At 47.2% G+C, this 15,763-nt stretch overlaps 2 protein-coding genes across 3 annotated transcripts in view; one reads left to right on the top strand and one right to left on the bottom strand.

Moving 5' to 3' along the window:
• Window positions 1-12,035, bottom strand: smap2 (small ArfGAP2). Its single transcript, XM_077008527.1, has 10 exons — window positions 11,439-12,035; window positions 5,267-5,400; window positions 5,023-5,108; window positions 4,855-4,933; window positions 4,707-4,766; window positions 4,500-4,575; window positions 4,264-4,379; window positions 3,945-4,146; window positions 3,225-3,520; window positions 1-3,059 (listed from the first exon to the last, which is right to left on the bottom strand). The coding sequence occupies exons 1-10, from the start codon at window positions 11,539-11,541 to the stop codon at window positions 2,934-2,936; spliced, it is 1,278 nt and encodes a 425-aa protein (XP_076864642.1). The 5' UTR covers window positions 11,542-12,035; the 3' UTR covers window positions 1-2,933.
• col9a2 (procollagen, type IX, alpha 2) overlaps window positions 11,182-15,763 on the top strand; it is an 18,725-nt gene continuing 14,143 nt past the window's right edge. The window contains exons 1-5 of one of the 2 annotated variants that reach the window (XM_077008526.1): window positions 11,182-11,271; window positions 12,396-12,657; window positions 14,058-14,132; window positions 15,029-15,064; window positions 15,246-15,308. In XM_077008526.1, the coding sequence (XP_076864641.1) occupies window positions 12,586-12,657; window positions 14,058-14,132; window positions 15,029-15,064; window positions 15,246-15,308 (246 nt within the window). In that variant the 5' untranslated portion in view covers window positions 11,182-11,271; window positions 12,396-12,585. Of the gene's footprint in view, window positions 11,272-12,309; window positions 12,658-14,057; window positions 14,133-15,028; window positions 15,065-15,245; window positions 15,309-15,763 lie in introns of those variants that run through there. The other variant, XM_077008525.1, reaches the window with a different exon arrangement.

Here is a 15,763-nt window from a genome sequence, read left to right on the forward strand (position 1 = left end):
TTGCAGATAAAAGATATTTTATTACTCAGTTTGAGTTTTTGTAATATACATATTTTCAATATCCTAAAACATATCAAAAGGAAGCGGATATGATCAAGCAATAGCTACAGATCAAGCATTAGCTTGTAATTAATCCACGTCTGTATTCATAACTGTGAACCATGTAATGACGTTAATAACAACCACTACCTTGTGTCACTACCTTGAGATTTTAAACGCTTCCTTTTAGATTTGCTGATACTGGCAAGTCAGAGAAAAAAGGAATGTTCCCCACCATCTCCCTAATGGATGTCACATGGGCGGAGCCGGCTTTAGCACCAGGGTTACCGAAGAGAACAAGACCACACCTTAGTCCAGCTCTTCATCGCCACCATGAGGCCCACGGGCATGTGGTCAAACACACAGGGTCCTGCACTTACAGATACATGTAGGTTCTTTGAAGAATTTTAATATTTTTTACAGGAGTGAATAATCAGTGTGCCAGCGTGCACCAAACCCTTATTTTCTGAGTCTTTAGTGATCATTAAAGAGAAAAACCGCAGGCAGCCGGGCTCTGTGCTGTGCGCATGAGCGTTAATGACATCCAGCCTACCACGTTTGCAGAGTACATCAATAATGTAGTACAGAGTACGGCTGACGCGTCACGGCCTTTCCTTAGACTCACGGTTCATCGATGGTGGTTAGTCCGTGATATCTGAGATGTTGTTAAACCGGCTGGCTTTCTTAACTTATACCTTGTGTTGAAGTATTGCTTAATGTATTTCTAAAAAGAATCCTTAATGAAGCTAAGTGAATTATTACTGCAATACAAGGTAAAGTGACTTTAAACTATTAGAGATGTGTATAGGAGCCAGGAACCCTTATCTCCCCTAAGCTGATCAACCTTAGTACTCGTTTATCCTATTAGAGACAAACACTTGACATTCAGAGGCAGACTGGCCGCAGGCCCAGCTATTGGGAAAGAGGATGAATAGTGCAAAAACACTTTGCTCGTGGAAGGACTTAACCTTCTGAAGCACTTCACCACCAAACTGCACTCGCATTAGTTCACAGCTCTGATTATACAGTCACACACAAGCATGCTTCTTCATTCATCTGCTCTAAAAGTGATTTTGAGGAAGAAAATATTCAAGAGAAAGATTATGTACAACGTCAAATCAACTTGGAATGTGTGTACTTGAAAGTTTACTCGTGTTTTATGGTAAAACTGAACAAACCAAAAGTTGGAAATTGCAGCATTTTTAACAATAGTTAACACAAATATACAGCAGAACACATTCAGCAACTGCATATTTCACATTCATGTCCTGACATTCGGCCACTAGGGGGCAGTGGTACGTATTCACAAATCAAAGCGCGAGAGAGGCAGAGAGAGAGAGAGAGAAAGAGAGAGAGAGAGAGTGTCAAGGACTTGTGACTGAGCGTCTGCTTTAAAGTATAAACTAATCAAATATTGCAAAATCCATTCAGCGTTCCGCAGCCTCACAGCGGTCGGTTTTGTTTACGACGCTTGTTAAGCGCGTATGTCCCGCATAACGCCCGTTAGCTCGGACCTACAGTCGCAAAGCATACATCCCCATAGCAGCACGACACCACAAGCACACAAACAACCTCAGAGGAGTCTGGAAATGCAATTCTGCTCGCGTCACCGGGCATACGGGGGAGCCTCGTGCAGCCCGTCTGCAGCAGCCCCGGCCCGGCCGCACGGCCTCCGTGACCCGACCAGCCTAAATCAAAACTGCAGAAGGCTACTGTCTGAAGCATGGGAGGCATTCGATTGGTCTCCGCAGACTGAAACAGAGAGGTACAGTTGATCTATTAAAAACCCTGCAGTGAGTCACTTAAGTCTGACCCTCCGCCGTTAAAGCACCACTGGGCCCCCTGCAGTGAAGGAAAAGACAGTGCTCAGTTTATACAATCAAAAGTGGCATTTGAGGTGAGACTCGATCGGATACAATCAGGTAAGAATATCACAGGACTAAATTATCAGCTTGCTGAGCATGTAATATCTTTTTTTTCTGCAAACACTTGAATCCAGGATAGTTTAGCTAATCCTTCATCTGAAGATCTTTGGCTAAGATGTGAGCGCGTCTCAATCGGGACGCACGGAACGGCCTGACGTGACACCGCCACCTTTGCCTGGCCTGCCTGTGAAACTCCTGAGCTTAGAGCGTGTGAGGAAAGACGAGCAGAGTGCAGACACACGTCAGCTGGGCCGCCCTGGGGGAGGAAGGGGCCCGTGTGATCCAGAACCTGCCCTGCAGGCATGTCGAGGGCTGGGGGCAGGGTTGCCATCGACCCAAGCGTGGCTCCAGACATGGACGACGGCAACACGCCGCGCAAGGTAGAGAAGCATCACGATGCCGATCAGGTGTCTCTCAACACGGTCCTCGTCACCAACACATCTAGGTTAACAATCAGTGCATGCAGGTTTATAGGCGTTTATAAGTGTGTACCATTAAGTGATTTGTTACACGAAGATAGTGGCTCGAAGCAAAGAAAGAACATGTCACCAGCTTGGAAGGTGTTCCCAGTTCAGAAAACATACACTACCCAATTTACCGAGGTACGTTTCCCCTCACAGACATGCAACCAAACTGTATTGCACGTAACGGAAAGTGAGTGCAGTGACAGCAGAGGCCAGAGGAGGGCGCTGAGGAGTACGGAGAGACCCAGAGCCGCCGGTCGTCATAACGTGAAGTGACGGCACCCCAGCCGCGTCATCTCTGGGCCACCGGGCAGAAAAATGGCTCTGAGGACAGGGGAGGTAGAATCTCTTCCTCTTAAGATCCCTAAATAAATACATTCGGTCTTCGTGGGTGCCGCAGCTCTGTGGATATCTGAAGGAGACGCGTGTCCAGACCCTTCTCGTACGTGGTTTATTGCAGTGTCTCCGAGCCCGCCCACTGTAACGCCACGCCCTGCTGACCGCCTCACTTCCACACCTGTGAGCCGAGCATGTGATTGGCGCTGGGATCCGCGGTGCCGCCCATGGGCTGCCCGTATCCCATCATGCTGTTGCCTCCGTAAAAGTTCACACCCGTCATGTGGTGCGTCATCTGAGAGGGGACACAGGAAGGCACAACTTTCGCTATGGTAAGTGATTTCCATCCAAAGACGGTTTAACCGCTACTTTTAAGGCAGTGGGGCCCCATCAATGACTGCATTTGAGCACGAGGTGTGCTCCGTTAGCGTGGAGTGCTAGTTTGCAGGGCCGTTCTCACCTGTGTGATGTTCCACTGCACCTGTTGGGCCTGCTGAACTCCGTAGGGCTGCTGAGGTAGGGCGCCCACACCCCCCATCACGCCCCCCTGCAATCCCATCATGCCCCCGGGCACCCCTGCCATGTACGGAGCAGGGGCCACTGCCGGCTGTCCCATCACGCCTGCCTGTCCCATCACGGTCACCTGCGGGGCCATCATGGTTCCCATCATCCCCTGCTGGGCGGCCAGAGGCGGGTAGTGGCCGTACGCGGGTGCAGGGGCGTAGCCCATTGGAGCTGCTCCCATGTACATTCCAGCTGCGCACACACACACACACACACACACACACACACACACACACACACACACACACACACACACACACACACACACACACACACACGAGTCAAAAGGTACACAAGTAAGCACCTTGTATAGCTGATGAATATCCCCTGTCCACAGAACCTCTGTCCTTTTGTGCTTCGCAACAATTTTGACAACCACTACATCTTTTATTACAGTACACTGCAGACACTCATTGTAATCGACTATTTATATGTACAGTGTGAGAAGAAAGGGTGCAAGGTTTAAAATAATGCACTTCTGCATGACCACAGAGGAAGGGAAGGCAGACAAGCGGACGCAGAGAAGCACTCTGTTTTCCCAGCTGACTAGTCAGCGTTTTGGCTGAACACGTCATTCTGGATTAAGGTAAAATGCTAATTCCGAAGTGTAACTTACGGTGAACAGCCATATTGGTCTGTGGCGCTGCGCTACTGTACAGGGACAGGATGGAGTCTTTGGACATCTTCTTGCTGCCGTCCTCACTTTTGCTGGGCGGGTCCAGAAAGAGGCTGAGGTTCTCCGGTACCGACGCTGCCACGCGCCCCTTGGGCATGGAGCTGGAGGCGGAGCCGCAGGAGGAACCCGACCCGGAGCCAGGCTGCAGCAGGACATCGTACCACCATTACTCCACACCAGAACCACATCAACTTCCTCCTGAATCGCTTACCAAACTCCCAAGCTGTGTACCACCCGTGTGGTGTACGAGAGGCCTTACTGTGCTCCGCGCAGATGTTGAGCTAGCAGCCTGGAGGGATCCGAACAGATCCAGGGCGGGGCTCTGCTCAGGGGTGGCCTTCCCATTGGCTACTGCAGCCAGAGGAGCGGGGGTGTCTGCCAATTAGATTTAGAGGCACGCTTGCTAACAATAGTCACAGCTGTTAATGCTGGTGATCTTTTTGTTTGTTGTCGTTTGAATGGGATAAATGTGGGTGAAAGGCAACAGGAGGTTACCTAGTCCTAAAAGGTCGTTTACTGACTGGGACTGTTTCTTTGGGCTGTTCTTGAACTGCTGAGGCTCCTCCCTCTTCTAGAAGACAGAGAGAGAGAGAGAGAGAGCGAGAGAGAGAGAGAGAGAGAGAGAGGTTGGGTCACTCCATAGTTCCTCTCTAATACCATGTCTGAAGGGTTGCTCCACAAACACACCAAACAAACACTAACCAGCTTCATCTTCTCAAAAACAACAGGCGTCCCTTTCGTTACCGTCTCTCCCTTCTCCTTCTATACGTGTTAGAGGAGACAACAGCGGTCATTTTTTTAAAGAACATCCAGCAAAACGCATCCCGTTCTCTTACGACGACGGACTCACCCTGAACGCCTGGACGTCGATGCTTTTGTCCATGTATTTTTTCTTTTCGTACTTGTCACGGATGAAGCCCTCGGCCGATCTACACGAGTGGCGTTAAAGAAACCAGCAGCTCTAAATAACAACGTTTGGCCTACACGGGGGAGTGAAAGGACCATTAGTGGAGGATACTGGTCCGTCTCGGGCCGCTGGAAGCACTCAGGTAAAAAGGCCTCGTACAGGCGTCGTGCCTTGGCATTCCCCATGTCCTGGACACTCTGCACGGAGACACAATCGTTACACAACATCACAGAACATGCCGTTCAAATCTGATACTAAATATTTAAAGAGAGAAATAACACTGAAAAGATCCCCCCGTTGCCTTGAGGACTATCGTTCATACTATGAATTAAGCCCAGTGTGTGTGTATAAAAACCTGAATCTGCTCCTGTGTCCACTCGTCGAGGTTGACCGATTTGACCCGGGATATGTGTACACCAAGATTCCGGTGGATTCCTGCACAGCGGATACAGATGAAGATTCCCAGATTCCAGGACGCCCATCTGGGGCCTGATAGAGGGATAGAAGAGAGTGCACAAGAAAAGAGAAATGAGACAAAATAAGCGATAAAGTGACTCCTTGTATTGACTGTGACTAAAACGCAGATGTATTTGTCACTCGAAGGACGAACAATCGGGAGGGGTCTGTTCTTAACGACACACAGGAAGACCAAAGGAGCGTTTCCGTCATCGTACACCACAGCGTACCGGCATGCACGGAGACCGCGGTGGGAAAACACGACGGGCGCGGTAGAAGGGGCGGCACGGCGGGCTCGGGTCTGGGCTCGTCCCCTCACACCTGTCTCCATCTACACCGCACGGTGAGCTGGAAGCCTTGGCAGGCTGGTGGGCCATCGTGCTTCACTCTCTCCCCCCGCATCGCTTCAGCCTGCCCACGCCGGAGCGAGCCGTGACTCAGGCAGGAGCCTGCAGGTTTGCGTGGGGCGTGCTGACCGCATTCTGTCTACCGTAGGCTCGAGGCGGACACCGGCTCTCCCCTTATTCGTTTGGCCCTCCTAAAATAGGTCATGTGACTGCCCTGACATGAGGTGGCTTTACTGAGAGATGCTGAATTTTTTTTTTTTCTGAGGTGGATATGTGGTGATGCAGTAACGATAGTGTCCATTAGGTGGCAGCATTATTGTGTGTTCTACCTCATGATGGGTGATGTCACAAAGGATTGTTGTGGCAACATTTCTGTTTGCAGGTCCCTGCTGCATGAACTGTGCACACTGGGTCTGCATAACAAGACCAATGATTGCTTCATTTCTAAACACAAACTTGGGTAATACAAACTGGCAATCCACATTTAAATTGATTTGGATTCACTTCTCTCTTCGTCAACAACAACAAAAAAAAAAAGTGAATCAAAATCCTTCCTAAACAAAATCATCCAGGTGTTATTTTGTATTTTAAATCAGCTATGTGTGTGCTGAACACCCATTGCGCAAGTGTGTTTAACTTCTCGGTATGAAGAGAAACGAACAAATATGTTACAAGTCTACAACAAGCTCAGTCAAGTAGGCAGAGTCCGTGGCCACCTGCTGTTTTGTGCTTGTACTGAGACAATGGCTGGTTGCTGTCGAGCTGGTTTCCTCCCGTATGGCCTTCCTGGTTGTGCTCAGATCTGTGATCATGTGAGATGGTGCAGGTTAGGTCCACTGGAACAGGATATACCTAAAGCCACACACACACACTGCTGGCACGGTCCGGCCCCAGAGAGACCCGACAGGTCGTCACCGTACCCGTCTCTGGATCGCCCTCCCCTTCCCCACCGCACCGGCCGCGTCACCGAACGATGTCGGCAGGCCGGGAGGTGAAGGAGCCGGTGCGTTCGCGCATTCGTTAGCCCGGAGGAAGGCGGATGTGTGACAGAACGCCACAGCCTCCGAACGCCTCCCACGCCGGAGTCCAGCAGCTCGGGCTGACTCACGCGCTGGAGTCCAGCAGCTCACGGGGTGACTCATCCACTTCTGCGCTGCTGAACTCCAGCCCTCCGCTGAGCTCTGCCGCAAGATGCAACATGCCATGCTAATTAGCAACATGTAGACTGTATGAGCAGATGCCAGTAACTTCAGCAATCCAGCGCATCTGGGAGCACGTTTGTCCCCCGAGCTTCGTGACCGAAAGTGGATGCTAAACTTAGAACTTCCAGTGTATCGAGCAGGAGTAACTGTGACTGACGGGTGGACTGTGCTGCTGCGACAGCAGAGACTTTCAAACAACAATAAATAGTGTATTCTTATTCCACAAACCCAAGGACCTTACAGAGAAAAGGGGGAAAAAATAGGAGCAGCAGAGAGGAACGTTTTCAGTTGGTATTTAGGGGCGTTCTAAGGTTTAGGAGGAGAAGCACTGAAGGACCTGAACCCAATGGCTGGGAGACGAATTTGTGGGATTGTTAGAAGACCAGAGGACTGAAGGGTAGGAGAGGGCAGGGCAAACGAATGGGGTGACGGAGACAGTGCGACAGTTGAAGGAGGGGGGTGATGTTTGCAGAACGTCTGATAGATCCAAGCACTCTAGCGGCTGAGCTTTGGATGGTTGACTGATTTAGAAGGAAGACCATAAAAAGAGAGAGTTACAGTAATCAATGTGAGACATTCTTGAATCATTACCACTGAGCAGACGGTGAAGTTTTATGCGGTGTTGCGCGGACGATAAAATGCAGTTTTGGTGGGTGACTTGATTTAGTTTTAAGTAGGTATTGTGTATTGTGAGTTTTAGATCTGTGACACATGAACTCAACGCCTGGGCAGAAGCTCCAGGGAAGCAGAACCAATATAAATCTGAATGTCATTAGCAAAGAATGATTACAAATGATTTGGCCTACAGGAGAATTATATCAAATGAAAAGGGTCCAAGGACAGATCCCTGGGGTACTCCTTGAATAACGGGGGCTTTAGTTGATTTATGTGAAATGAATAGTGGTCTATTAGTAAGATATGACTGCAACCAATTAAAAACTAATCTATGAAAAGTAATAACGAAAGATGACGGTCTTGAATGAGCATGCTACGGCTGACAGGATCAAAAGCTGCTACCAAAATGTCGAGGAATCAAAGTTACAGTTACAGACTAAGAAGTGAAAAAACAATCATGTTGATTGAAAATCTGTGATTGGGAACTTTGCTGGTTATTTCCACACAGTGAAGTTTGGTTGAGAAATCATGAAAATTACATGCTTCCCCTATCCTGAAAGGTGGTGCTTACATTCTGGCTGTGTAGATTCAAGGGTGTAGGTCTGATCAGCAGATAACTCTGGTCAGTGGAGCAACAATGACTCAACAACTTTTACAATTACTTGATCAGCCATATAAATGCCAAGACACCATAATTTTCTACATAAATAAGAATTAGTAGAGAAGACAGTTAATAAAAAAAAGACAGTAATAACAGGCAAACAAGATGGCAGTACTCTAGCCAGGATGTTTGTCTTCCTTCACCTGCTGTGGCGGATTTGTGTACTGAACAAACACTGACTCTCTTAAACGTGCTTTTACACACACACTTTAAACAATCATGTGACCAAGGAGGAAAATAAAAACCCTCTACATATGGTTCAACTATCCAGGATCACTGTTCCACAAGGCTGCAAAAAACGGACTCCCTCAGAGACACGACACGAGGAGGCGCACGGATACAACACACAGTAATGCACATCCCCACCAGAGCAGCGGGACAGCGCTTACACGGCCACGTGAGCTTGAACATCCTCCGGCTGTGCACTCCGGATGAGGAGACACGAGGGAGTCGTGAACTGAAGACCCAGTTTCTCAAACTGGGCTGAGGAATCCTCAGACTGAAATTCTGCCAACTGCTGGCTTCGTTTTCTGCCAAAGGGCCTTCCTCCAACCTGGATTACCAGAGGAGAGAGAACAACCCAGAACAGACTGAGCATGCATCCCCAACGCAGATGCACTTCATACTTTATTCAACATGCATGCGCGAGCGTGCGCGCACACACACACACACACACACACACACACACACACACACACACACACACACACACACACACACACACACACACACACACACACAGGAGATAAAGAAGGGAGTAAATTATGTAAACACAGGCTGCCCACTTATCGCCCACAAGTAAAAAGTATGGCTTTGCCCTGTGGCCAGAGCCAAGCCCGTGATCAGCATGCTACTAATCACTGATGCATCTATGACATCTGAACAGCACCAGTGACCTGTAGTCTCATCTAGTCAACAGTGTCAGTCCTTCAGAGCTGTGGGCCTACCACCGTGCTCGCCGTAGTCTTGCTCTGTATTCATCGTAGCGCAGCGTTGCAACATGCTAATATCATCTCCACTAGCCCTCTAATCTGAGGGCCAGCATGCCTGCGAGGAGAAAACCTTTCGCTCGTCGTCTCGTGCACCCGCGTGAACGCACGCTAGCACACAGGGCTCGTTCAGCTCCAGGAGCCATGGATCGATGCAGACAGCACAGGCACAGCCGCACTGTCCCTCCTCATCCTCATTACATCCTCCACTCGCTCCTCAGCAGACAGGGTGAGATCTCCATGACAACCGTGGAACAAAAGAATGCAAATGAGCCTCACAGCTGAGGTGTTCTAGCAGGAAAGGTCAACTGCAAAACTACCCTTTTTTTTTGTTTTGTCGTACACCCAATCTCTGTTTCACTTCCACTATATGAGAACCCACTCAAGCACACACACACACACACACACACATTACGGCTGAGAACCAGTGAAAGGGGGAGGGGGAGGAGACCGCAACGGCACATCAAGAAGGGCTGAGACAGTAAAAGCTCAACTATGCATGCCTACGTCAAAGAAGCTAGCATGCTGCGCTCTTCTGAGTGGTGAGGTGCCGGCTACATTCAAAACCACCGAGAGGCTTTCAGCACAAACGCAGGACTCCTCGTAATCCTGGACCACACGCAGAGATGCTCTGCAGTCTTAAACACAACGGTTTCCTCCAGCACGGTCAAGGCCATGGTCACAACAACCTTCATACACAGCACCGTCTGTGTCTGCTTTTGACTAAAGCTCTCCAAGGCGAAGCAATGTGACCACTTCAGCTAGACGCTGACGACATCTGCATAGACAACAAAGCTTTCCCCATCCACCAGCAGACCAAAGGCTAAACTCCTTCTTGTGAAGTTTATTCCTGTCTACCTCTCATGGAAAAAAAAGTTTCTTAAACAGGTGAAAATGAATGGTATCTCAATTTCACAGTGCAACACCACCTCACACACACACACACACACACACACACACACACACACACACACACACACACACACACACACATGACTTGTTAATCAGGCTTTAAGAGTGAGGAGCAATAGTAACAATCAGAGCAAAGGTGTAAATTGCCACTTTGAATTGCCACTGTGTATGAAATGGGCTGCACAAATGAACCAGCCTTGGAGAACACTGCTGCGAGGATTCTTCCAGATTGAAACTCCTCACCAATGAACACATGTTCACCTGCAGCTCACACGTGGAAAAACATCCACAGCCAAGATGAACCTGCGCCCACATTCAGCTGTCTACATGCTTTGTAAAGTGCCCACTGCGACCCAGAGATGGGCTCAGCAATTAACATTCATCTAGATTTCAGTGTTTCCATGGACGCTTATACTGTGCGGGTATAGAACAGTTCTTTATATACATGACAATTCTAAGGAACCATACCCGACCACTTTGGAACGCAATGATTTCTCATTTAATCCCATTAAGTGGGACTTGGTCCAAGCATTTCATAATTGGCAGCACTACAACAAATGAAAGGGGAGAGGGCAGTACCGGCTCTGATCCGCACTGCTCCAGGTCCTGACATTTCTGGAAGGCCTTTTCTTGTGCATATGTGTGTGTGTGTGTGTGTATGCATGCATCTTTTATGTCCCCGTTACTACTGCATCATTAAAGACACGATCTCACAAGCTCACAATATGCAGATAGCCAGTATATGACAACTCTGCCGGTGGTTAATGTTCTGTTAATGATCTGATGAACTGCAGACAAAGAACCCATCAGCATTCAACCCTCCTGAATGCCACGATGAGACTGTTCTGAATCCCAGTGGCTTTAGTTACACTGATCTGGGACCTGGAACAACCACGTGTGTGGATATCCCTGGTACTGCCCTGGTACCGTATCAATGACAGACTATGCAAGTGCAGTCTGACATCAGACATGATGGACGGGTATTGGGTTTTTGGCGTGGTTTAGCCCACGTTCTCGTTTGGTTCTTGAGTCCAAAATAGTCACAGCAGCACTGCAATAAATGACCAGGATACAAGATGAGTCCAGACTGGACCGCCAACACCTTTAAGAAACTTTAGAGACCTCCTTGCGAAAGCTGACCAATTAACCCAGCCAGCAAAGCACCTGCAGAGCAAAGAGTGGGTCACGTTTCTTCCTCAAGCATATCCTGCCAGCATTTATTAGCTGCTTAATGGTGAAACCTTCATAGAAATGACCCATACTGCGGTTAATCGGAACCGGGATGACAGAAATGATGACAGGAGTGGAAGTGAAGGACGGTGGCGGGTGAGGAACACACACTCACCTTTCGCTCGACAATCCGCACAAAACTTGTTTTCCTCCAGCGAGAGCAGGGAGTTGAGGACGGTCTGGTACCGGTCCACGTCTTTGACGGATTTGCCCGTCATTCTGAATTTCTAGAAGTCCAAAAAATGTCGATGTCCGCGTCGCAGCTTCGGGAACTGTCGAGAAATTAAAAAAAACGCGTGCGGAGGTGAAAGTCCCGGTTCTGTAGTCGGAATGTGAAGACGCCGGTTGACAAATTGTGGGTCGGGGAGGTTCGGGAACAGCTGTCGGTACCGTGAGCGGCCAGAAACCACTCACTCACGGTAACCGCTCACTCACGCACGGTTACCCGTTCACTCACACGCCACCGCCGTTTCCTACAACATACGACCGTCGATTTCCTGTTTCCTGTCACTCAGCGCTGCCCTTCAGATTTCACCGACTGGTCGTTGTGTTGTTTGATAACTAAATTAAACGGAACTAAAAGTCCCCCAAAAAACATGACACAGGAAAGCACAGCTAACATTTACGTTACATCATTATTAAGTGAAATAACCAAATATCTGCGTGAATCGTTCAGTGTGTTTAGCAAAACTTGAGAAGTCGTGCCACCTGGTGGACAGACGTTGCATTGCACGTTCTGCTACGACATTTAGTGATTAAGCATATTATACAACATTAAAGTGAAGATGGCGTGCATATAGTCATATAGTGGTGGGAAATTTGAGATGACAAGCTTTTATATGTTTTCATACTGGTGTAATTAAATTAGTCTAATTTGTCCAATTAACTTCCCAAAGTACAGCTGACTTTCATATTCATGAGAATGATAATAAGACTGGTGCTCCACCCATCTGTGGGTGAGGGGGTCCTCAGGTCGGTTCTCAGAGTGTTAGGGTTGGAGCTGGTTGTCTTCTCAGGGGCTGGCTGTACAGTTTGGTTACACCTCTCATCCCCCCCTCTCTGCTCCCCGCAGTGGAGTTTTTCTCTTCCGTTCAGGGCACCAAGTAGTCACCCACGAGTACACACACCTTTCCCTCTGCCCGGAACTCTTCTGTCCTGGACTCAGTGGCCAGGAGCGGGAAAGCAAAAGCCAGGCAAAGCGGCCGTCCCTGGGAGAGCGGAGTTTCTGGAGGAGACGGAGGAGCCGGACGTAACCCTTCACCATGGCTGGACACTTTACACTCCTCAGAAGCCTGGTCCTCCTTGAGATGCTCTACCTGGTTCTGGCTCAAGTGGTGAGTGAGGTTGGAGTTCTGTTGTGTCTGCTGGTTCTGCTGGATGGTTCAGGTGCTCTCAGGCTGGCAGAGAGAGTTACTGCCATGGTAGCTGAAGCCGTTCTTCTGTTCACTTTAATATGCTCGTAAAACTAAGCAGTGGACTGTCAGAACTGCTTAAAAGGCAGTGCAGTCTGGGACTTTCTGCTCTGAAGGCAGTCGTAAGGCAGGATTACACACTTTCTCATTTAAAGTCAATTTCAGCAGTTGTGTTAAATTTCAGCAATGTGTTTATTTGGACTTCACTTTCCTTTGGTTAAATAATCTGAACTTTTTTTTCTTGTTTGATTAACTATAATAAATTGCAAACAGCACAATGTGGATATTGAGATGTTTAAATATACTAGTATAGCAGTGCGTGAAATGAGAAGAAGGATCAGAATGTGGCCTAGAAACCACCGGAATGTGGTAGCTGAGTGAGGGAAACACACACACACACACACACACACACACACACTCAAAGCACACATGCTCCACAAGGGCCCTTTTCAAGGGACCTTCTGTCAGTGGTCACTATTCAAACACCAGGGGAAAGAGTCTAACGAGTACATACCCTCAGCAGGATCACCACTGGGTGAGACAATGATCCCCAGCACTGAGACTGGGCCTTATGAAACATTACGATTGATTATTGCAGTATCACATTGAGACTTTGTTGTGGTGGAAACACACAGGGTCAGTGTTGTCATTGTACTTGCCTGTCTGATCCTAACCTGATGAGGGAGTAAGAGAGTAAGAGTGCATCAGTAAACATTACTCTCAACCCCCCCCCCCCCCCCCCGTTACATCCCTTAACTAGGAACTAGGAACTGTCAGTCAGGTCAACAAAACAGCTTTTGCAACAGAAGTTTATTAATAGTATAACATTTTGGATTTCAAGCAGAGATCTGTTCATAAATGCTGGTCTAAAACCAACACTGCTTTGCTAAGACCTGAATGCATTTTAGATGCAATGCATGGTGTCTGTTGTGATTACTGATTATTTGTTGTTATTCAGATGTTACACTAGTAGATTGCACTAGCTTTGGTGTTATTTATATGTTTGGAGTTTTTGTCTATCTGGATGGATTATATTGAATTATTTTATGGCAGTTTTTGCATATTATTATTAAAAACTTTATATAGCTCTTTTTGTCTGGTTTATTTAATTAGAGTAATTGTGAGTAATTTAATAGCATCATTACAATTTAAATGGTAAATGGTAAAATGTTTCTACCATCAGAAAACATTTGAAAATGTGAATTTATATGTCTGTATATTAAAAAAAATATATGTACACATGCACAGATATTAATGCTATTTGCGTATAGTATCATAAACACAGGGAACCAAAATGTCTGTTTCGCTGGCTTTAATTTCAGAGTGGTCCACCTGGATCTCAGGGCCCGCGCGGACCCCCAGGCCCTTCTGGGACCCCCGGGGCCGACGGAATAGATGTGAGTGCTGGTGCCGCACTGTGGTGTCACAAGCTGCAACTTACAAAGACAGTCATTGTGTACTCAGTTACTAGGGGAGTGCAGTCACCTGCAATGCCACAGTTTCACCGGGAGAGGGCGCTTGAAATAAAAACACACATACAATAGAGTCCTGTTAATATGAAACACTAGATAGAAATGCGAGATACTTTCTTTCACCCTGTGAAGAGGCCCCCAGGTAAGAGTCTGACGATTGGATAGCTAGCTGACGTGTACTTAAAGGGGAACAGTCTAACATATCAAAGCGACCCAATGATTAGCAATAATCTTACTGTACCATTAATTACCAGGTGTGCAATGATGATATAAGGAGGAAAAGTGGTAATTATTATCCCATTGTAAGATTACATATTAATAGATAATTACATATAGACACTCACAAGAGTATTGAGAAATTGATGTGATGCATGAATATAAGTTCAAATACATAACTAAAGAGGAAGTTGTCTATGTTAAGGTGGAACATATTGGGAGGGGGGGTGGGCTCTTGCTTTTCAGGAAACCAAAATCACATTGACTGACATCAGAGTCATGTGACATCATATAAAAATGCCTGCCTTAACCATGAAACATTAAAATTCACTGAAGTAATTGTATTATGGTATTGAAATCACATTAGATGAGGAAATTGGGAGTTTTCTCCCTGATTAATGAACTGTGATTGAGAACTAGATTGAGATTTCAAATCTACAACATGTAAAACACACTGATCTTTGTTCAATAGCAGCAGCAGCAGCAATGATGCTAACAACAATAACATCACTAACAATAACAACAATCTATAACAACAACAACACAACCAACAACAACAACAACAATAATAACAATAACAATTCTTTGTCAATATATTTTGTCAGGGTGAAAAAGGACCCCCTGGCCCACCTGGACCGCATGTACGTAAATGTCCACGAGAATTTCTTATGCCATTTCTGCAAGGCCTTGTTTAGAATTCTTTTAGTTTGAGTATGAGCAGTTCTGTCCTCATGGCAGGAGTCTCCTCAGTGTCATTTTATATATCTGTCCTTCTGCACACCGTATGTGAAATGATGTATGGACCTACACTTCACTCCGCAGGGTCAGAAGGGGGAGCCTGGTGAGCCAGGTCCGGACGGGCCTCCCGGAGAGGACGGGATTGATGTGAGTTGAGCAGGAACCCTGGGAACGCCATCTCACGTCACATAAAGGTTCCTTTAGCAAAATGAAACCATTAAAGCCCGAGTCAGTCTTCAGGTACAGGATGTGGCTGGTCCAGTTCATGAGTGGTGAAACTGCCCAAAACACCTCATCTCATTCAGAGTGAACTGAGGAATTGGGAAATCATCTCTTTAGTGATGCCCTGGTTAGCACACCATGGGTATTTGTTAATCCTTTTTTTTATTTTAAAATATATTCAATCAGCAGCTGTGTGATCACAGGCTAGTAAAATGAACAGACATGATACAGGATACACTGGCCATGCCTCTACCAGTCACACACTAACTCGCAGGAACACCACAGGGGGGTTGTGGGATTGTGGGATTATCCACTTTGGAATGTTGGTCCTGTGTTGTCTTCTTTGAAATGAAAGAAGAAGTTGGAGAAAAAGGAAGAAA

Source organism: Brachyhypopomus gauderio, chromosome 6, assembly GCF_052324685.1.
Source record: "Brachyhypopomus gauderio isolate BG-103 chromosome 6, BGAUD_0.2, whole genome shotgun sequence".
Classification (NCBI taxonomy): domain Eukaryota; kingdom Metazoa; phylum Chordata; class Actinopteri; order Gymnotiformes; family Hypopomidae; genus Brachyhypopomus; species Brachyhypopomus gauderio.